Raw genomic sequence first — 23,148 nt, 5'->3', positions numbered from 1 at the left:
TCCATGAAAATTATTCATTGGTGATGGATCAGGTGACAGATAAATCAAAAGGCATTTTAAAAAAGACTACAGGTTAACTTGAAGCAGGTCTTTCCTCTTTATGAAACTCTGTAATTGCAGGTGTGGAATTCACTCTTGCTGTCCTATCCTCATCATGATACCATAAGGCAAAAAATGTAGATTGTAATGTAACCTATTAGAAACAGAAGACAATAGAAAAACTATTAGGATCACAGTTACAAACAAAAGGTCAGCTAGACTGGAACCAGTTGGCTGACAGCTTTTAGAAGAGACTATCACTCTATGTTCATACTATAATGGGGATTGCAACCATAAAAGAACAAGTGATGAATTAATAAGTTGACTAGTCCCCAGGGCGCAATTCTTACAGATGAAAGGCATGCTGGGGTAATCAAACAGTTATAAATTAGATAAATTGAATGGCATAAGAAGTATTTACATCATCATTATTAAATAAAGTCTTTCTGGATGTGCTGTTAATTCTTTACTGTCAATACATTTATTTACAGTCTAAGAACAATAAAAAACAGTGTTTTATAACAACAGCACGGTAATTTCAGTTACCCAGAGGGACACTAAATCAAATTTCTACCTTGAGTTCTTTTAGATGTGTTTATTATACACCTAAGAGAAGATAGATGAAACAAAATGTCCAATTAAATGATAGTTATTGGAAAATATGGCTTTATATGTTACTCATTTTCTTGCTCTAACTAATGAATATATCTTGCTTTTATTGACCTGTATAAAGAAAACGTGTAACAGTTTTCTTGTCTGCAAGAATAAATGTAATGCTGAACAGAATACTATGTCATCTAGTAGATGGCATATGAAATTCACAAAAGAGGACAATCACTGTTAGAAAAAACATAATAGCATAAAACCTGAAAACTCTTTGTTCTATGGGAGTCTTTAATAACAATGTAGATACTGATTTATTACTACACACCTTCAAAAAATTCCCAGTTTGTATTTTATTTAAACTTGAAAAAAGACAAAATTTGAGTTGAAATTACCCTCAAGAATCCATTCATTCCAATATCACATAAAAAATCCTTCAAATTAAAAGACAATCAAAATAATAAAAACTGATTTTGCACTATTACCTACAGGCAATTAAAAGGCTCATCGCAAATACTCTAACCTAATTATAATAAAGTAATATTTCTAAAATTGGTTTCAATAAAAATAAACTTTATATAGCAGCTCTTTCCACATGGTCAAAACTCAGAAGTAAGAAAATTTATAAGCAAATACACAATAAGATTTTAGATATGTAATTTTGATACACAGAGTCTGCTTGTGTTCGAAGTGCTCTAGGTAAATGTATAAAAAGTACATCTGTCAAAGAACTATCTGTTTATAGTTCTCCATTCCTAAAGGTTACTGATTAAAATTGAAAATAGGCATGGCAAACACCCAAGATATTTTATCAGAAGACAGTGCTTTTTATGTTCCCTGCAGGTTCCAGTAAGTAACTTAATCCCAGCCAAACTATAAAGTAAACTGTTCATGATTTGTCAGATTAGCTGATGCTTGTCCAGAAAAATGGTCTGAAAAAAGAGTCACCAGGACACTATAATTAAGATCCATTCATCCATTTCATCCCTGGATTGAAGAAAATAATGAAACATCAAAGTAGTCAGACAGCAATCTAAAGAAGGTCAGTTAGTATCTTTTCAAACATAACACTAGTATTTAATGCAGCAGGTGCACCAGAAGTAACTTACAAATTATATTAATATCCAAGGTTGGTTGAAATAGCATTATGGCTGTCTCTTCTTTGTTTATGTCATTTTTAAAGATAAAGGAAATGTTAAAAATAAAAGATAAAGTCTCAGTATTAACATACTGACTGAAGATAGCAAGAATAATGTTTCCAAACTTTTAGGAGGGTCTCCAACTTTTCTATAGGTGAGTACATGATAGGGGGCATATTTTAAAATGTCTGGGAGAAAGAAAAGAAACTAGGAAGAGAAAGAAATGTGAAAACAGAAGCATAACATAAAATGCAACTGTAAATATAATCATATATATATTATATATTAACAGACATAGTCTTTATGAGATCAGTGCAGTCACTTGATTTTACAACAATATTTCAAATTAAGAATGATAATAAAGATATTAGAGGAGACAGTGTAAAAATGCATAGTTTATCTTTATGGAATTAACATCTTTCCTTTTATGACCTCTACTGATATTACCAGGTTCTCAACAATGAAATTTATGTGAGGCTAAATTTGGGTTGGTAGTGATGTCAGAGATGTGCAAAAATAGGATGAGATGTCAAAACAAGGAGAAAACAAGGTTATGATAATGTATTAGAAAGAACAAAGGCAGTAATTTTTTTCCAAACAAAATTCAGACTCATAATCTATCTTAGAGTTTTTACCAGTCTGATAAGTGTTGTATGAAATCAGCATAAAAATAATCTATTACAATTCAATTCAGCCAACATTGTGCACTTACACCACATATGCCATGGCATTATGCTTTGTTTTGAACCATGACAAATATGATTATGACATTTTCTACTCCAAGTTGTCTATCAAAATTTTTTCTCATGGCTCGAAATTGTCAAATCCAATAGACTTTCTTCCGTCTTCATGCTATTGACCTCCTGTGACATTTGATTCTATGATTAACTGACTTGGAAAATATCCCTTCCTTTGGTTACTATGATAGCCCACCTATCCAACTGGCCTGGGTACTCCTTTCTGGTCTTCATCATGTTGTGTTGATATTCTGTCAGCTCCTGTTGGTATTCTCAAAATTCCTCTCTCAAACTTTTGAATTATAGCTCTACCACCTCTTCTTCCCCCCAAAAGGCTATTCATTAACTGGTCATCTATAGGTTCATGATTCCCAAATCTGTAACATTTAGGCTCTTCTACCATTTCAACCCCTAATCTCCTAGGAAAATATATGTGTTTATAAAACGTATAAGGTTAAAAAGTACATAGAGTTAAAACTGTCTATATACATGCCTTTACACATAAATACATCACATCACACGTGATGTCACAGGAGCTAAAGGTGTTATGTTTAAGGGTATTAGTAACATTTGAATAAACTGCACAATAACGATATGGCTTAGCCAGTGTCTCTGCATTTTATTACCATATATAACTGTCATTATGAATGCTACGCTCAGACAATGTCCTGCATCTTTCTATATGCTTAAGTTAATAATCAAATATTATTAAAACTTGGGACACTAATTATCTGATTTCAACATGCTATGGATAATTAAGAACTGTGTGTGTTTAAGCTATGATAATTGTTTTTCACAGATCTTTTCTATTGCTTGTGTCTTAAACAAGCCAAGCAGCTATAGGACTGCAAGTACATCTCTGCCCCGTACTTAGTCAGATGACATACATCATCTACTCTGCCTTCTCCCTGATTAATTTTGTTCGGTTGCAGCAATTATCTCTCCCTATGTGACACAACTCTTTGTAAATGAAATGCAAGAAATTTCGGTAATTTTTCCTAGATTTTACCTCTTAACTGATCCCTGTTTCTTGCTTACAATAGTATAAAGGAGCTGAAGTCATAAAGCAGCCGGGATCGACACAAGTACCACAGGCTTCTGCAGTGGTAAACGATACATCTGAAAAGGAAGACCTTGACAGTGTTCTTTCCTTTACCCTATTACTTAGATCATTTGGTTAAAACTGTTAATGATCCTCTTGGATTAATGTCTTTTGCTTGTAGCTCTAATTTACTGCATTGGATGATTAGTACAGATGTTTTTGTGGATGGCTCTGCATCTTTCCACCAAATTGCTTGTCTGAATCAAATTTGCTTCAATTCATCACCAATGAAGCAAGGAATAAAATAATCAACATTTACTTTCTCTTAACACTGGTACCAAAAATGGAACAACAACTAAACGCTTGTCAATTTAAGAACTATCTTTTACCTTTGTCAAAGCTATGGCCCTTAGCTTATCCAAGGGCTTAAAATGGTATGTATGGTTGGGTGTGGCAGAGTGGAGGAAATGGAACTGAGAGGAACCAAATATGTACTTCAAATTTATGAGCCCGAGTTTTCTTAATTGAGGTATAATTGACATACAACATTATATTAGTTTCATCATCAAATTTTTATCATCATTATAATCTTCCTCCTCCTCATCACCAATTCACATTATGTGTATTCATCTACATATGAATAATGTATGAAATTACCATCCACTGGCTTTTCATTCTCTAAACTGCAGCTTATTGATTTCTTACTCTTAAATGATTTTTTTTCTGAAACTGTGTCTGTCTTCACAATGCTATCCCTTTAATAATACTTCAGGAAAATGACTGTGATAGTTTGCTCTGTAAGAACTAAGCAAACAACCCACAGATGAAAACCTTTTTGTACCATGGAACAACAGCACCAAGTAAATCAGGTAACCAGTTCTGATCAACAAAGAATCAAGCAGAAATCTCTTCCTGATTCAATTTATATGGACAATCTTTTACAAATGTGTTAATTTATATTCTTAGCATAGTAATCCTCCTATATACATATATTTTGTTCTTTTATTATTTATAATTGTGTAAAACTTCCAGAAAAAGAGACTGAATTCAATATACATTGACCTGGGTTTGTACTCTGAAAAATTCTTGCATATTTTATTTAAGTCTCTGGTGTTAACTTGCTTTTTATATTATTTCCTGCTAAAACTGAAGAGTAGGTGGTCTTGTTAGTCACATTTCAATTAAAACAGATTTTCTATATCTCACTTGAACAAACTTACTGACTTTAAAAGTAAAGTAGCTATTTCTTTATAAATAATACTCTAGTGAATGCATTTTCAATTCACTACAATCTCCACTCAATAAACTTAAGAGTAGCAAAATGAAGGACCTCCTATTAAGGGCAAGACATGTAATAAGAATTACTTTACATAATTTCATCATTATCTACTATTCCAGGACAATGATCCTAATGGGCAGTCATATATTTTGTTGAAGAGCCTATTTAGAGGAAGCTTAAGTTTAACAAGTTACAAATTTAAATCTCCAAAAGACAGTTACAAAAACTTTTTCACTAGAAAATCCTAAAACAGCATTCATTTCTTAATCACGTAGAAATTGCTCGTTTAACATTGTCAAGAATTTGACAAACTTGCTCAAGCTTGAAAATTCAGAGACAAACCACATAACTTACTTTATATAGAATGTTCTGCTACCATCAAAGTAGCACCTTCTGTAATTTATGAGATAATAAATTGGATCTGTTTAAAAAAAAAAAAACTGCCTTGGATGTCAAACGCAAAATATTACTCTTGGTCTTTCTGGCACTTACCAACGCATTGCACTAAATAAGTTTAGTACATTTTTGAGGGGGAGAAATCATAGAAATGCATGAAATTCCTTCAACTTCCACCACTTGCCCCACCCACAAAAGTGTCTATGCCTGTCCTTTGCATATGGAAAATAAATTCTTTCAACATAATAGGATGGAACTAAATTATCTCAGGGATGGATATTTGTATTAGCCCATTCAGAATGCTATACCACCACAGACTGGGTGCCTTGAAAAACCAGAAATTTATTATCTCATAATTCTGGAAGCTGGAAGTCCCAGATCAAGGTCCAGCAGGATTCACATTCTGATAAAACCACTCTTCCTGGCTTGCAGATCGCCACCTTCTCATTGTGTCCTCACTGGGTCTTTCTTCAGTGAATGTGCATGGGGAAAAAGCAAGCTCTCTAGTGTCTCTTCTTGTAAGGACACTAAGCCTATCAGGATCAGGGCCCCAACCTCATGATCTCATTTAACTTTAATTACCTCCCTATGGTCCCTGTCTTCAAATACAGTCACACTGGGGGTCAGGGTTTAACATATGAATTTGGTACCAATTCAATCCATAGCAATGTTATAACTGAGTTATTACACAAATTAACTCTTTCTTCTCAGATCTTTAAATATAATTCTCCACAAATTAGCAAAGCTGAAATCAAAGAACTTAAGAAAAGATTAAGATATATTAAATTGAAAATATGAAAGGCTACTTAAAACACCTTGCCCTAGGGTTCTTTCAAATGTTTACAGAGTCCTAGCATTCAAGAGCCTGCAGATCAACTTGTTAATAACCTCAACCTAACCTCAACATAAGCAAAATAGTTCATTACAAATATTTATAAAATCAGAAAAGGGTGGATGTGGCAACTCACATAGACTCTGGAACTAGAAAACATGGAGGTCGCATGAAGGTGAAGATGTGGGATTGAGAACACAGGTTGTTTAGGGATATTTCCTTACATATATTTTAATTGAGAAAATTCATAGAATAGCTATGTGATATAGTCTTAACAAGTCACAAAACTACAAAAAGAAAAAAATATTAAAATGCATTATGAAAAATATATATAGATATATTTTAAGCTGGGCACGGAGCCCAACATTGGGTTCGAACTCACAACCCTGAGATAAAGACCTGAGCTGAGATCAAGAGCCGGACGCCCAACCAACTGAGCCACCCAGGTGCCCCTCCATTCAGTGTTATATTAAAAGAAAAAAATAATTTTATTTTCAACAGATTTTTAAAATATGAAGAATTGTAAAAGTTTTCAAATATAAAGGTAATTTGTAGCTTAATATTCTGAAATAAAAGCTTTTGTTCTAAATCTTTAAGTTTTTGTTCTAAATCTCTGCTTAAATACCAAGTTTAAGCTTTTGTTCTAAATCTCTGCTTAAATACCAAGTTATAGTGAAAACTCATTTTTAAGATGCTAAATATATCTATAGTTTCAAGACCAAATCACAAAATTTTTATACTTGAAATTATTACATATTTACTGCTTAATGTAAATAAAACTAACCCTTTATATTAATCTTGATAATCTTAGAAAGTCTCTTTTCATATTATGATATACAAAGAATTTATGTGTTTAATTCAACAAATTTACTAAGCATGTACCCTGGGCCCATCTGGTTACAGAGGCTAGAGAATAAGACCAAAGATGTCACTGTTTGCTTACCCTGTTAAGTCTAATGGGAAAGACAGACATTTCACAAATAATATGTCACAAATGTTATAAGAAAAGCCATGAGATATTTACTGTAAGATGTAATTTTCTACCAAATTTCCATTGTAAGTTTGGGATGTGAAGATACTGTGTAGGCATCTGGGTCTTTACATGTAAAGTGGTCAGCACATACTAAGTACTCAGTAAGTCTTAGTTGTCAGTATCAATGCCAACATGGTTGCCAATTTTATTAAAATAGTATCCAAAAAGATCTTCCTTTACATATGTTTTAATTGCTGATAGCCACTAAAGAAAAACTGTAAATGTATCTACATGTTTATTTTTAAATTAATGGTGTCAAAAATACTTACACTTTAAAGAATTAAATTTCACTAACATAGTCTAAGACTCTTACTTGCTAAACAAACTATATGTATAAATTTCTAAAATATCATGCCCTAAGGCATGAATTAGCATGACTGAATCCTGTTCTGCCTTTCAGATACATCAGGTTTATAAAATAACTAGAAACATGACAGCAATGTGTATCTTGAATGGCATACTGTTAAAGGAATCTTATTCAGTTGATTTTTCTGCTGTAGCATACATGTGTGTTTATGTACATATGTTTTAATAAAACTAACACTATTTCTACAAAATGTTTTTTTGCTGGTAGTGGAGGTGGATTTCTTTTTTTTCTTTTTTCTTTTTTTGCATTTATCTCATTTCACTTTATGGAGATTGCTGTGTTTCTTATTACTCGATATAATCAGTAAATGCTCTCAAACAAGAAAATATATTTTCTTAATATCTTGTTCCCTTAAAATATAAATCAAGTTTATAAATTCGGAAGAAATATCAAAATATATAAATTTAAATAGGAATAATTTATTTTACTTACAGGACACATACCTTGATGGCCTACTATTTTAAATCATTGAAAAGAAATGATCTGAGTTAATTTATGAGAAAAATAGTCACAGTTGAATCACACTAATAAATGTGAGTGAAGATATTTCTGACTAATACAGGAAATGACTTTTGTTACTATCTCCTTTTTGTGTAAATTTGCTTATGTATGATGTTATATCATGTAACACTATGGTTATATTTCATTTGGGACATTATATAAACATTACAAATCTAAATGAAAATAACAGTGAAGCAAATGTTAATTTTGACAGAGAAATTTGAAAACATAAGAGAAATTAGTCAAATTAAGGTATGCAGAGGTACTTTTGAAGTTTCTGATAAACGGGCATTAAAATCATAGCCAGAAGGCAAATGCTACAGTAACCAACATTCTCTCCAAGAGATTTTATTTGTTATTAATATCCTCCAGAAATAACACTTCTTAGTAGGTCCCTTTTTCATTGAAGAGTAATTTATCACCAGACCATTGAATCAATCAGCAAATTCCTATGTAAAGGATTGTACAGCGAAATTCTTAAAATACAGTAGTCCATGATAAGATTATGTAACACTGAATAATTCTAGATAAGCAGTGTACTTGACTGCAATAATCTGGGATGTTGTGAGGGACTGCCCGCATTCTCCTCAGTGAAGGACTGAAGAATTTATTTGCCCAGCTGCCGAGATGGCTGCTAAAAAAGCAGACCTCAGTTCCCTGCCCCCCTTTAGAATTTCCTTGTCTGAAAAATGACACCTTGCTCCTTTCTAGGCTCCTTCCTGACCCATGTCTGGACAGCACAGAGCTATGAAAGCCTGACACTCTTTCTTCACCTCTGGGCAATATGGAGGTCCCTTACAGGTGCAGAACTCCCCATGGAGTTGGCTGAGGATTCCAACGAAATTGCACCACAGGTCAGCTTCCCCTCTGCTCCAGTCTTGCTCCCTTCCTTTCTCTTCCTATGGCACTGATCCCAAGTACATGTCCTAATACCCATCTAAGTGTCTGCTTCCTGGAGAGCCCAACTTGGGAAATTACATCCTCTTTCAAGAGGTTATAGTTTTCATCTTTAATTCCTACACAATGCTTTCTACACCATCCTAACAATTATCAATCCCATTAAAATTATAGTATCTGTACACGTATTACTCAGCTATAAATTACTCCATAATTCCAATCAACAATGCACTGCACAATGTATAGTTTGTATTGTATTGTAACTGTCCATTTAACTATGAGCATAAGATGGGCTCTTAGAGGTCTTCTGTCCCAAACCTCTTCTTTACTTAGGAGGGCTAATGAGTTCAAAGAAGTTAAACTATTCAATTTTGACACACTTTTTTTTTTTTTAAAGATTTTGTTTATTTATTTGACACAGAGAAAGAAAGAGCACAAGCAGGGGGAGCGGCAGGCAGAGGGAGAAGCAGGCTCCCAGCCAAGCAGAGCCCGACATGGGGTTTGATCCCAGGACTCCGGGATTATGACCTGAGCCGAAGTCAGACACCCAACCGACTGAGCCACCCAGGCATCCCTTGACACTCTTTTCATGTACATTTTACATTTAAAAAATACCAAGAACATAGTAAGAGTTCAGTCACTAGTCACTCTATTATTCCTACTATTATAATTGTTATAGTACTATAACATACTTTTCTAATAAATGTAACTGGTATTAAGCTAAAAGCTCAATTTTTATAATATGAGGAGTCAAGTAGCATGATACCATTTCAGGAGAAAATTCAAGTTCGAAGAGCTGAAATAACTTATCTAAAATTAAGTAATTATGTCATTGAATATCAAATCCAATGCATTTTCCATTCATGTCTCAATGTTTCCACTCTTGTAAAATCATTTAACTTTTCTTGTGTATGACTAGTTTCCTCATTGGAATTAATTGCACAACATTCATTGTACAACTTGCATACAGAAAGAACTGTGTTACACGGTAAAGGTACAGATGAACATAACATAATCACTGACCTGAAGAATAATTGCTGAATCCCTTAAGTCTCTTTGGGGGTAAGACTACATATTGTAATTTTGTATGCTTTAAAAATTGTCTAATTGTTTAAGTGATCCCACAGTGAACTGAGGTATTATAAAAAGAGATCATAATTTTAGGGTGACCTGTTTTTAGGAACTTTCATACTTCTGCAGACCATTTTTGTGTTAATGCACTTAATCTGGAGAAGGAATGTAGTGGCACTTAACAATGTTCAATGGGGGAGGTCCTCTTGAGGGCCTACAATATGATTCACTCAACCTCCTGGCAAAATCAAATCCATTCCAATGTTCTACACTGACTGGTATCTTTTCTGTGAGGACCTCCTTTTTCCCACAGATAGAATGGATCTTTCCTTCTTGGAGTTTCTGTATTTTGTTCCTAATTGTCTACAACATGCATCACATTATATTCAAGTGCTCCCTCATATTAGATGTGTAAGTAAATTTATCTGCTACAATATGGGCTCCTCATTAGGGTAGGCCCAAACCTTACCTTCCTATCCTCAGCGTCCTCCACAGTGTTTGATTCACACGACTCAGTATAGTTGGCTGAGTTAATATCATAATTGTTATAAAAAATAGCATTTAGGGGCGCCTGGGTGGCTCAGTTGGTTGAGCGACTGCCTTTGGCTCAGGTCATGATCCTGGAGTCCCTGGATCGAGTCCCGCATCGGGCTCCCTGCTCGGCAGGGAGCCTGCTTCTCCCTCTGACCCTCCCCCCTCTCATGTGCTCGCTCTCTCTCATTCTCTCTCTCTCAAATAAATAAAATCTTTTAAAAAAAATAGCATTTAAATAGGTCTTAAGAACACGTATGTGATTATTAAGATCACTTTTGTTCAAGAGAACCTTCCAATGTAAGGAAGAGTTAGGATCATAATGTCATAAATAAAATGCATGTGCTTTCCGAAATCCTCTCTTATATATTTTTGAAATACCTCCGACATACATATGTTTGATATGTGTGACTTCACCCTTAAATAGGTCATATCATTCCTAACAAAATAAAACAACAATGAAAAGTATATATATATCAGCCAGTTTCTGTAGGTCATATGTTCTGGATAAATAAATACAAAAATTACTGAAATATGAATATCACATATTATTCTCTATACACTTTTCATCTTAAGGTTATTTATTGGTTTAAAGTAGAATCTCAGTCTTAAGATAACTTGTGACTAGATAATAGTCACATTTTGCACAAGCAAAACAAAATTAACCTCCTCCCCCTCCAATGTTATAAAACATAATTGCCAATTCCAAGCCCCCATGAATTCCCCCCCACACTGTGAAAGATAAAGATTTTACAGTTTTTTGCCTTGACAGGTTCAGAAAGAGTTATACAAAAAGAGGATTAACTCAGCATTCATTTTGCTACTTACTACAATAATATTTTTATGACACTAAAGAGTTTTAAAGTTTTTTCTAATATCTATCATCCAACATTTTATCTCCACTTTAGTCATGTAGAACTTTAGTGATCCAGCGAAGAGCACGTAACTCCTAAGAGGCAGGGGAGGGGCTGGAGCACAGGTCCTTTAACACAAAAACCTTACCCCTACCTTGAACAAAGCATAAAGGGTATTCAATGTACTTACATTTCTACAAACACTGGTTGGGAAAGGGGTCTTGTGCTCCAGACTCCAAACTTAATAGAAAAGAAACTACAAAGTGTACACACGACCTTTCAAACACAGGCTGATTATTTTCCATCTTCACTCTATTCTTATCCAGACACATGCAGATTCTCCTAATAAATCTTTTTATAGCAGGCACTGGTGGATTGCTGATAAGGGGGATAACTGTCCAGAGATGCAGATTTAAACTCATCATTGAAATGATTGTAGCATAAACTAGGTGGGAGGTGATGCTGTTTAGTTAATAGAGAATGAGAATTTCAAGGATCATTGCAGGTTTCCATGGATAGTAATGAACATGGGCAAAATTTCAAATCATTCCTCCTTTAGAAAGAGCAAAAATACAGGTGATGGGGAGCAATGGGGAGTGGGTATACACATGCAACAGAACAGTCGCTAATATATTCTAAATTTCCTCTGTTAAAAAATAAAGGAAAACTTCTGCCCTGCATTGGGGCTCCCTGATCAGCAGGGAGTCTGCTTCTCCCTCTGTCTTTGCCTCTCCACACCACCCCACACCCGCTTTTGCTCCCTTGAGCTTGCACCCACATTCTCTCTCTCAAACAAATAAATAAAACCTTTAAAAAAATAAAGCAAAAGTTCTACAAACTTCTACAATTACCACAGATCGCTGTCTTATTTAGATGCATTTCTTTTTGAAAGTAAAAAAAAAATCTAACTTTAAATTCACGGGGTTTTAGCATTTGAGATGCAATAGAGACTAGGCAGTTGTGAATTAATATTTTAACATAAAAATATAAACACTGTTTGCTTTTTAACTTTCTTATATTTATTCTTTTTAAAATTTTTTAATAGCTTTATTGAGGTATAATTTACATACCATAAAATTTACTCATTTTCAGTGTACAATTCAATATTTTCTTTATTATATGTACAGAGCTCTGCAATCATCACAATCTAATTTTGTACATTTATTTATTTATTTTTTAAAGATTTTATTTATTTATTTGACAGAGAGATAGAGAGAGAGCACAAGTAGGCAGAGCTGCAGGCAGAGGTAGAAGGAGAAGCAGGCTCTCCGCCGAGCAGGGAGCCCGACGTGGGGCTCGATCCCAGGACCCAAGGATCATGACCTGAGCCGAAGGCAGCCGCTTAACCGACTGAGACACCCAGGCGCCCCTAATTTTGTACATTTAAATCACCTCCCCCCTCCAAACAAACAAACAAACCTAGTTTGCTCTTAACCGGAAGAGAATCAACACCCAAAGCTACTTTACCAAACTACTGTGGGATATTTGATTCAAGAATTCATGGGAAAAATCTATGACCTACTTAGCCCATGCAGTATTAACCTAAAAAATTAAACAACAGACATTTAAGGAGCAAAAAAAAACAGCTCCCCAAAGCAGCCTATTTGGTGAACTCTATTTGTGGCATTAGTTCAGCATCTTTGGGTCATACTCAAAAATAAATAAAAATGTCCCTTCTATGCTTGATATCAGCAGGGATAAAAGAACTATGCTAGCTCAGCAGACCTAAGAGTTTCTATTAATGGTTCCAAAGACAGCTATAGTGTCACAATCATGATCCTAAAATGTTTTGAACCCACTCAACAGGAAAGTTATGGTGACAAATTTCAATATAAAGCAACACAAGCAAAAATATCCGGTAAAATGATTTTAAGAGGATAGTAAAGAGGATCAGGGTAAATACAATGAATCAAACCAAATCAGTTAAATTAGTTATTTCTTTTGTCCAATTTTTGAAAATTAAAAATTTTCTAGGTTGTTTTCCCTCCAGATTTCTGCTTTTACACAGGAGATCTGATTTGCAATAGCTTTTCAAATAAACATCAAAAGAAACCTTTAGAATAAGAACACACTAATCTGTTCAAAATGGTAAGCGTGAGACCATATGAATAGTTTTCATTCTGCAGATACAATTTAAATAGGTAACATTTTGTTAAAATTGGCATAGAAGTGAAGAATAGATTCACCTACGTCCAGAAATTTGGGATAATACTGGTTTCTGACAGCCAGCCAAAGATCAAGAAGACTTTGTTATAAGCTTCTTATTATGATGCTCACCCAACTCAGTACTCCAGGGCAGGTCCCATTTTATTAATGATGATGACATGGCACTTGGCTACATCTACTACATAGCATCTTCTTTCAGCAGCAAGAGGTTGAGAAAGCCCTCAATTTCTGAACCTTCTTTCAGTAATAAGATTTTTCTGAAGATCTAGACAGTCTCCAATTTCTGAAACTTCCATTCCAATTTATATTTTCCAAAACATACCATAATAAAGAATGACTGAGTAGGGCACCTCAAATGCCAAGAAGAAAGTAAATGAAAACTGCTTTTAGGCTAAGTTACAAGTTCACAATCATCATGGTTATTATTTCCTAATTCATTTCTTTTGAAATCCTCATGAGATCTCCCAAGTACGTGCTCTAATATTATGAACAGTAATATGATCACAAATCTACTACTGATGAACTTAAAATTCTCTCATGCAAATTTTAACACAGACTTGCCATATATTACAAATATCACATTCTATGTGGTAAAATATTGGCTAAAGTGATGTGAAACAGTGCACTCAACTCTTTCATCATTCCTAATGATCATGTAGATTTTGATCATAAGTGCATACCACACAAAAAAGTAAAACTGCAAGAATTAGCCTACAATCTCATTTTGTCTAATATTTTCACTCCCTTCCTTGAGATCTTTCAGCAGAGTTGCTTGTCTTAGAACAGTCTTTTTTTTTTTTTAATTTATTTATTAGAGAGAGAGAGAGAGCATGAGAGGGGGGAAGGTCAGAGGGAGAAGCAGACTCCCCGCCGAGCAGGGAGCCCGATCCGGGACTCGATCCCAGGACTCCAGGATCATGACCTGAACCGAAGGCAGTCTCTTAACCAACTGAGCCACCCAGGCACCCCTGTCTTAGAACAGTCTTAACTGCTTTACAATTTATCCCTTTTTATTTCTCCTGCCAGATCTCTGGAGGAGATGTTAACGAGTCTAGCAATGGTTTAATAGGCAACAGGAGAAATAACAAAGAAAAGTTAAAGGTGTGAATAATCAACAGGCTGGAATAATCGAGTTCTGTGTAGCCAAGTTAACTAAATATCCAAGCGAGACACCTCACTTATGTAGTTGCATTATTCACTTAGTGAAGACAAACACAAACACATACCTGCTTGACCAGTGGTGATACTGACAGCTGCAAAGAGCCTCTGGGATCGGCTTAAGTCAGAAACTCCATTTACAGCTTCTACTTCAAAAGTATAATTAGCGTGGGCTAGCAGGTCCATGACAGTGACATAGTTATCTTCTAGTCCAGTCTGCTGCGGCATGTATCCAATGTTACTCCCACAGGGAACACATTCGCCCTGCTCCCAACTGCACCGCTTACACAATATTCTGTAGGTCACGTCATTTCTTCCCCCATTGTCTGCAGGAGGACTCCATTCCAAACTCACTGTGGTTTGGTTGATGTTGAAAATGAGGTTCTGTGGTGCAGATGGGGGTCCTTTGGAAACCAAAAGAAACAAACAAATAAACAAAAATAGAAAAAATCAAACCCAAAAAAATGAATGAAAGGATCTGCATGGGCCATTAAGCTAGTGGCTCAGTTACCATAGAGAAAACTAGTTGAAATGCTTTCTTTTACCTAAACATTTCATTACCTTTCCTAGAGAAGCTGCATAAAAGCCTCCTTGAATTCACTTGGCAAGAGGCTTTATTTATTTTCCATTTAATACGTCAAAATGAAAACAGGATAACAACTGTCTTTGTACTTTTGTACTTTGTACTGCAAAAGTCTTTAGCTATTTTTCTTCCAAGCAATTAAAAAGAACAGTTAATGCACCTAGAAAAAACAGTTGTGCAGTTGTTTAAAAATAGTCTCCCTTTTAACCATATAACAGAGAATACATCCATCCATTCATACTGTGCTCAAGAATGATTTAGAGCAAGTCTGGGATTGGCTTTGGATTTGGGTCTCTCCGATATTCATTAATTGAAGCACCAAGATGTGAGATTTGCTTTGTTTAGTGATGGAATTTTAATTTGGAAACCAGACTTTTTAATCACATTTCATATCCAAGTAAGACTCAAATAACTCTTACATTTATTTATGATTCCTATTAGATAAATGTGAAAAATCTTAAGATGCATCTTGATTTTGCAGATGTGAAAGTTTCACTAAAGATGACATAAGATGTATCTATTTTCTGTTATTATTTAGCCTTAACAGTCCATGAAAAAAATGTAAGCATTTAATAATAATTAAGAATGCATTCACAAACCTGATGCCTATCTCAATGATGTCACAATAATACAAACGAGTAGAAAGATTCTGAAAGTCCTTCCCTACTTTACTATTATGAACTTACTTGTGCAGGCAACATACGGTGGATCAGATGGAGCCCTGTAATACCCATCCTCACATTCACATCTTGAGGAGCCTTCTTTATCAGAAAAACTGTGAGTTGGACAACGAGAGCACTGAAGATCTTGAGAGGAAGATTTGTAGAACCCACGGCCACAGGCTGCGTATGCAAAAGAAAGTGAAAATAGAAACATGAGAGCAAATAGACGTTTTTAATTTTAGTAATATTTAGAAAAGAATAAAATATGAAATTTAATTTGTGAAAAACAAGCTCTCTATGGTAAAATTTTGTTTTAGTGTATATCAATAACCCAGTTTTATAATACTACATTTTAAAGTTAAATAATAGAAACCAAATGATACAGCAACCTTGCACCTGTAGTTGGCATCAGTTCAAAATCAAGAGCCCAAAACTGAACGAAAGCATAATTTAATTGGACAAAAACTCAGGATATTTAATTCAGGGTAAGTTCAATTTCAATATAATTATCTTATCTGTTGATACATATTGACATACTTCAAAGTTATGTTTTCTTAATATAATGTAGCTGTAAATTAACTTCTTATGTGTTAATTGGGTTCATATTGAAAAATATTAAAATAATTTTAATTACCTGACTAGAAATAACAATGATACAAAAAATTTCATCTGAATATGATAGAAATGTATACCCTCCCAAATTTTCAGAAAACTTCAAGATATAATTTCAACCAATTTTAAGTTATAAGGCAGGCTGCTTTCCACTAAGTCAACTTCCTTGGTACTAAAAACAATGAAATCCTATGAAAAGGAGAAACCTATTCCACTAGAAATAAGGAGAAAGCCTTCAACTGTAAACAGATAAGGACTGTTTCTCCTCTGCTGAGAGAGGTTAACAGCAGTCACACTAAAACAGCAACAGTAACTGCTCTCAGCAATGAATAGACATGTACAAAGAATGTCTCTATCACCTCCTTTTGAAGTTGCTCTTACTCATTTAGATCCTATTTTCTATTAAATCAAGTAGTCTTGAACCATTTTCTAGCTTTGCACTGTGGCAGTATCATAGACAATGAGGTTTATCCAAGGCGCGATTACTGCTAATTGAACCATTTTCTATCACTGATCATTTTATATATTTATCTTCAATTAAAATTTAGCAAATTAAATTTTCATTATTTCAACAATTTTTATTAATGGCATTATACATTGAATATATTAAATATGTTTAATTTACCCTTCATATTTATCAAATGAATATATGTTTAAGTTTTAGTGACTTCAAATTTAATAGAAATTCATCATATCTATAAAGAAAGATTAGTGAATATTTAACATAAATTCAATTATAACTTTTAACTTATTATATTCACATTTTTTAATGTCCTCAACTTGGGCATCACTCAGGAACTTAATCACATTTTCACTCTTAGGTGGGATAAACAATCCTATCTAATCAAGATGGTATACTGAGTCATTCTCTACTTCTGTTCACATGTTCAACATTTAATGCATAATTCTGATCCAATTGAGAGCTCAAAATCATCTTTTGAGCTTCAAGAAAATAAGGCTATTTCCCGCAAATGAGACAAGTGTTTTAGATAACTTAGAAATTTAAAGGCAAGTTATATTGCAATAGATAAGTGATAGATGTGTAAACAGAACTACAACTATCTCCTTGTAAATATATGATCCACTACTGTCCTCAGAAGCCATTCTGCCTTTAGTTGGCTTCAGCAATTCATGTAAGAGAAAAGCATTCACAAACATCTTACGAAAAGAAGCTTAATACAACTTCACATGTTCTCAGTAGCAACTGCTACAAATCTAAGGCACAGGGAGAACAATTAGATTGATTGCAAAATAGTATAACAAAAATATAACACTTCAAAATGTTTCTGAAGATATGATCTTGCCACATAAAAATGGTTAACTGGTAAGATAAAAGATCTGGCATGGGTTTCTCAGGATGGAAATTCCTCTCCTTAAGTATTCACTGTACCTTGCTTTATGTACTATCTATAATTCAATGGTCACATATGACATCCATAAGATAGAGAAGACCATGTTTTACTCACAACCTGCACTTTGCTAACATTAAGGACCAGAGAATTTAAAAAGGAAAAGAAAGAGCCAGAGAGAAGAGATATGTGCTGACAGTCTTTAATGACTTGTGTGTATTAGTTTTTACCAGGAGAGGAGGTTAGGGAGCAGGGAAATGGGGAGCACAATGGTAACATAATTTACCATCTACTAGGGAAGGCTTCCAGAATTAGTAGGCAGCACACTACCTAGTGGAATCCCACAGAATCCTCATTCTCCCATTGCAAATAAAAGCTTCTAATAAAGGCGTATTCCTATTTTTCTTACAAATAAGAAGGGACATTTCTTGCTCAACTTGCATGGTTTCTAGAATATATATGGTACCTAATGCAGAGAAATTTAAAACCCTTATCACTCAACTTTCAAAGATACATTAAATTCTGTTACCACTTTAACATATGGGAGAGCAGATTTGAAGCAAAAGTAACCTGAGTTCTTCAAATAATTCTGTTTGTCTAGGTTAAAACTGGATTTAGAACACAGGACTACTGATACTCAACCATATGCTATTCCACCAGCCTTGACTGCTCAATGAGCCAAAGTCTGGCCCTTATTCAATGGGTCTCCAGGGCTCTAGCAACCCTAAAAATTAATTTTCTATGGGTCCCTGTTGTCTTTTATTATACCCTTTTACTAATTTAAAGCTATTATTTTAATTTAGAAAACTATGAAATAATAGCCTAGCACACCTCACAGAAGAGATACTAAATAGGTCTTCTCAATTGCACTGTGAATTTTGGCACCGAAGATGCCTGCAAAATTGTGGAGTACAGGCATGGCTATCATTAAATAGATAATGATAGAGGCAGTACCGGAAAAATGTGGTCATCAAAGTCTTAACATTTTTTCTTTGAAGTAATATTCTGTTTCAGTTCAGTTAATATTGAAAATAATAAGTTGTGACAAGACAGTTTTCACTTAGTCTCTAGGAAGACTATTAATTTAGAGTTATTAAAAATAAGTACAAAATCTTCGGAGCTACAGTGTTAAGAGCAAAGCCAAGAACATGCGAAGGCATAGCTGTATCTCTTAGGATAATAGTTAGCGACTGAGTAGTAAAAAGTTTGGGAAGGAAGTAACAGATGCTCTTAAAATTACAATTTTAGATGAGATATCTATACAAAATAGCTTGAGTAAAATACTCAGTGCAAGAAACTGGGATGAAGTGGCATCTCTGAGAGTCAGCCACATAGGGAAGAACTAGGTGAGCTCTGCAATGGCTCCCGAAAAGGCTATGTGGAAATCAAGGCAATTTCTCTTCTCTACAAATGCAGCTGGTTTTCTCAAAAGTACTAGTACAAAAGTTTTTTAGAGGTAAATGCCTTCTGAAACCTTAAAGATACATTCCCTTCATACACAACTATGAAGTATGCAAGAATTAACTTTCTAGGAATTGTGAAAATGCAGTTTTAAAACTTTTTTTTCTTTGCTTTATTTCTCAATCTGTTCAATAGCACTTGAACTCAAAGCAAACTTTAATTAATATAGGACGAGCGCTATGGTAAAGTTAGTTACAACAAGAAACCTACAATTTTAATTTCCTTCCCTTTGATGTTTTTGCTTTTTTTTTTTTTTTTAGATTTATTTATTTATTTATTTGACACAGAGAGAAACACAAGTAGGCAGAGAGGCAGGTAGAGAGAGAGGGAGAAGCAGGCTCTCCACTGAGCAGGGAGCCGGACGTAGGGCTCGATCCCAGGACCCAGGGATCATGACCTGAGCTGAAGGCAGCAGCTTAACCGACTGAGCCACCCAGGCGCCCCAGATGTTTTTGCTTTTTTAATTGAACATTATTTTAAGGTAATGTTCACTAGGTTGACGAAGACTGGGAATACGTATAAAATTTGTTTTCCATGTTTAATTATTTTTGTAAAAATAATCTTTCACCTATTATTTGAGTAACAGTATTTTTTCAGTGTTACCACAACAGCCTTGGATTCATTCTTTCAACTGTTTTTTTCAGTCCTTTAGGGCCCTAATGAATAAAATAAGTTCATTACCCCAGAGCTGAGAACCATAATCTTGTCAGACTTCAGACACCAAGCAAGTTTTCACTTAGTCCATTATTTATTTTTTAAAGATTTTATTTATTTGACAGAGAGAGCACAAGCAGGGGGAGTGGCAGGCAGAGGGAGAGGGAGAAGCAGGCTCCCCGCTGAGCAGGGAGCCCGATGCAGAACCCCATCCCAGGACCCTGGGATCATGACCTGAGCCTAAGGCAGACGCTTAACGACTGAGCCGCCCAGGCATCCCAAGTCCATTCTTTAAATGAAAAGCTATCAAAAAAAAAAGGGAATCTAGGAAGCATGTGAAACTTCTGTTTACCACACACTAAAAATATAGTGCAATACATCCACTAAATTATGTTACAGCATACTATATTACAAGACCTGTTATATTATCTATTGTGATGAAATAAATATAATTTATTATGTTTAATTTCAGCTATTTTTCAATAAGAACAGTGTCCTTATGTAACTACATTGGTTCAAATAATGTTTGAAATTTCAAGTCTTTTAAAAAAGAACACAAAAGGCAATAGGGTTTCCCATTTATAAATGAATTACTTAAAAGTAATAATACTGCAACAAATTTCTGAACAAAAATTTGAGTATTTTACTCAAGCTTCTCATTTAAATACATGAGAGTTGATACTAAAGCCTTGTATTCTGATTTCTCAGTTAAACTCTCCTCACAATCAGATTCCATACTTGTCTTCAATGGATATCAAGTGTTTAAGCAACAGGGTGCCAGGCCTTTGAGCATGTACTTGCATGACGCATGCAGTCTGTGGAACAATCAGGGTACTGGTAGAACAAATCTGTGTTCAACACAGATGAACAATTCTAAAGGTCATCCTCAAAGCCATAGACAAATTTCCGGGTAGGTAAAGCAATCAGGTGAAATGGAATATCTCTTCCTTCTGAATGAGGGTGCAGACACTCAGACTCCCTCTGGTTCTTTAGGTTTATGACCTATAAGGGTAAGCTTGGGGTAGGGGGATATCCTATCGATTATATTTCTAAGGACCCTTTCCCACAAACCGGTTATCCCAGAAAATGCACATATTTCTAGAGTTCTTCTACAGGTAAGAAAGATTTTTCTGGGGTGCCTGGGTGGCTCAGTTGGTTAAGCGACTGCCTTTGGCTCAGGTCATGATCCTGGAGTCCCGGGATCGAGTCCCACATCGGGCTCCCTGCTCAGCGAGGAGCCTGCTTCTCCCTCTGACCCTCCCCCTTCTCATGTACTCTCTCTCATTCTCGCTCTCTCAAATAAATAAATAAAATCTTTAAAAAAAAAGAAAGATTTTTCTGGTCCTTAATGCAATCACTTTTTGGAAATCTTAAGCTCCACTTCTAATCTCAGACAAACCTGACACCATCCTGGACTTTAAGGCACTGATAATCTGTATCTTGGTCAGCTGTCCTCCATGACCGCACATTAGGGACACTTTGAAAAAACACTAATGACTTGGCCTTATCGAAATAACTGAATCATTATTAGGGCCTGGACATTTTTATATTTTAAAAGCTTTCCAGGTGTTTAGAACCATCTTCCTGTAAGTCCCAGGTCTTTTCTCCAACTATTGAAGTTTCTAAAGAATGCATGACAAGATATATCCACCATAAAATTGATGAGGGAGGTAAAATGAGATATTATTAAGAAATCTAACAAATTAGAATTTTAGGAAAAATAAAAATGAAAGAAACAAAAATTCATTAATAAGCCAATCAAAAATAGGCAGGGAATGTGAATAGATATTTCCATATGGGAGACATACAACAGCCAATGAACACACACAAAAATGATCAACATGATTAGCCATCAGAGAAATGCAAATCAAAACCACAATGAGGTACTACTTATAGGATGACTATAAGAAAAAAAGGCAAATAAAACAAGTGTTGGTAAGAATATGGGGGAGTTAGAAGCCTCATACCTTGCTGTTAAGAATGTAAAATTATGTAGCTACTGGCTATTTCTCAAAATGTTAAACACAGTTACCAGATTAACCAACAACTCCACTCCTAGATATATACCCAAGATAAATAAAAATGTATATCGACACAAAAACTTATACATAAATGTTCTCAGCGAAATTATTCATAATAGCCAAAAAAGCAGAAACACCCAAATGTGCATCAACTAATAAATGAATAAACACAATGTAATATTATTCAGCAATCAAACATGGATGAACCTTGAAAACATTAGGCTATGTGAAAGAATCCAGTCACAAAAACATATTTCCCTTATATGAAATGTCCAGAATAAACAAACCTATAGAGACAAAGAGACAGTAAAGCTGGTATATATAATGAAACCCATTAGTAATACAACTTCAAATTGAACACAGGACTAAGCAAACATTAAGAAAAAATGCCAAATTACATCTGTCAATAATATGCTAGTTTGCCTTTCTAACACATACACTCTATATTCATCTATTTTTATAAAGCCATAGTTAGGGGGTGCCTGGGTGGCTCAATTGGTTAAGTGCCTGATTCTTGATTTCAGCTAAGGTCATGATCTCAGTGTCCTGAGATCAAGCCCTGTGAGATCAAGCCCCTAGAGGGGGCTCCACGCTCAATGGTGAGTCTGCTTCTCTCTCTCTCTCTCATTCTGCCCCTCCCCTACTTGCGGGCTCTCGCTTTCTCTCTCTCTAAAATAAATAAGTAAATCTTAAAAAATTAAAGCTGTAGTTAGGTGTAATAAATTAAGTATGAATTATAAAAAATATTGAAAATTTTTAAATCTATAAGCTAGACTATAATCTATAATCAATATATTTGTTTTACCCATTTGTTAATTTTAGAGATTCATAAATAATAATTTATCTTTTATCTGAGGAGTAGCAATTTTATTTGAATAATTTTATAACAAAATAAATAGATTCTTATCAAAATCACACTTATAATTAGGAGAGATTTTGAATTATACAAGGTTAGTTTTGTGTGAATATCTGAATAGACTTTAAACATTATCTAGTTAACACTCACCTCTTTTCCAGATAAAGGAAGACCCAGTCCCCCCTTTCTCCTACCATAAGCTAACCGAATACTAGATTCAGCTTCTTCAGGTCTTACTCTGTTTCCAGACCTGTGATTTTAAGCACAATTGAACTTTTTCTGAAGGAATTACGTGTATGTGTCTG

General features: G+C 34.6%; 1 protein-coding gene and 1 pseudogene across 7 annotated transcripts in view; one reads left to right on the top strand and one right to left on the bottom strand.

Annotated features, from left to right (window-relative positions):
* Positions 1-23,148, bottom strand: part of EPHA7 (EPH receptor A7) — a 166,375-nt gene that overhangs the window by 89,595 nt on the left and 53,632 nt on the right. For all 7 annotated transcript variants that reach the window (XM_021693111.1, XM_021693107.1, XM_021693109.1 and 4 more), the window contains exons 4-5: positions 15,915-16,070; positions 14,714-15,049 (exon numbers count right to left, since the gene is read on the bottom strand). In XM_021693111.1, coding sequence (XP_021548786.1) covers positions 14,714-15,049; positions 15,915-16,070 — 492 coding nt within the window. The remainder of the gene's footprint in view (positions 1-14,713; positions 15,050-15,914; positions 16,071-23,148) is intronic.
* On the top strand, positions 16,934-17,066 carry LOC123325547 (annotated as a pseudogene).

This window comes from Neomonachus schauinslandi, chromosome 8 (assembly GCF_002201575.2).
Source record: "Neomonachus schauinslandi chromosome 8, ASM220157v2, whole genome shotgun sequence".
NCBI classification, from domain to species: domain Eukaryota; kingdom Metazoa; phylum Chordata; class Mammalia; order Carnivora; family Phocidae; genus Neomonachus; species Neomonachus schauinslandi.
This window is presented reverse-complemented; position numbering and strand designations above follow the sequence as displayed.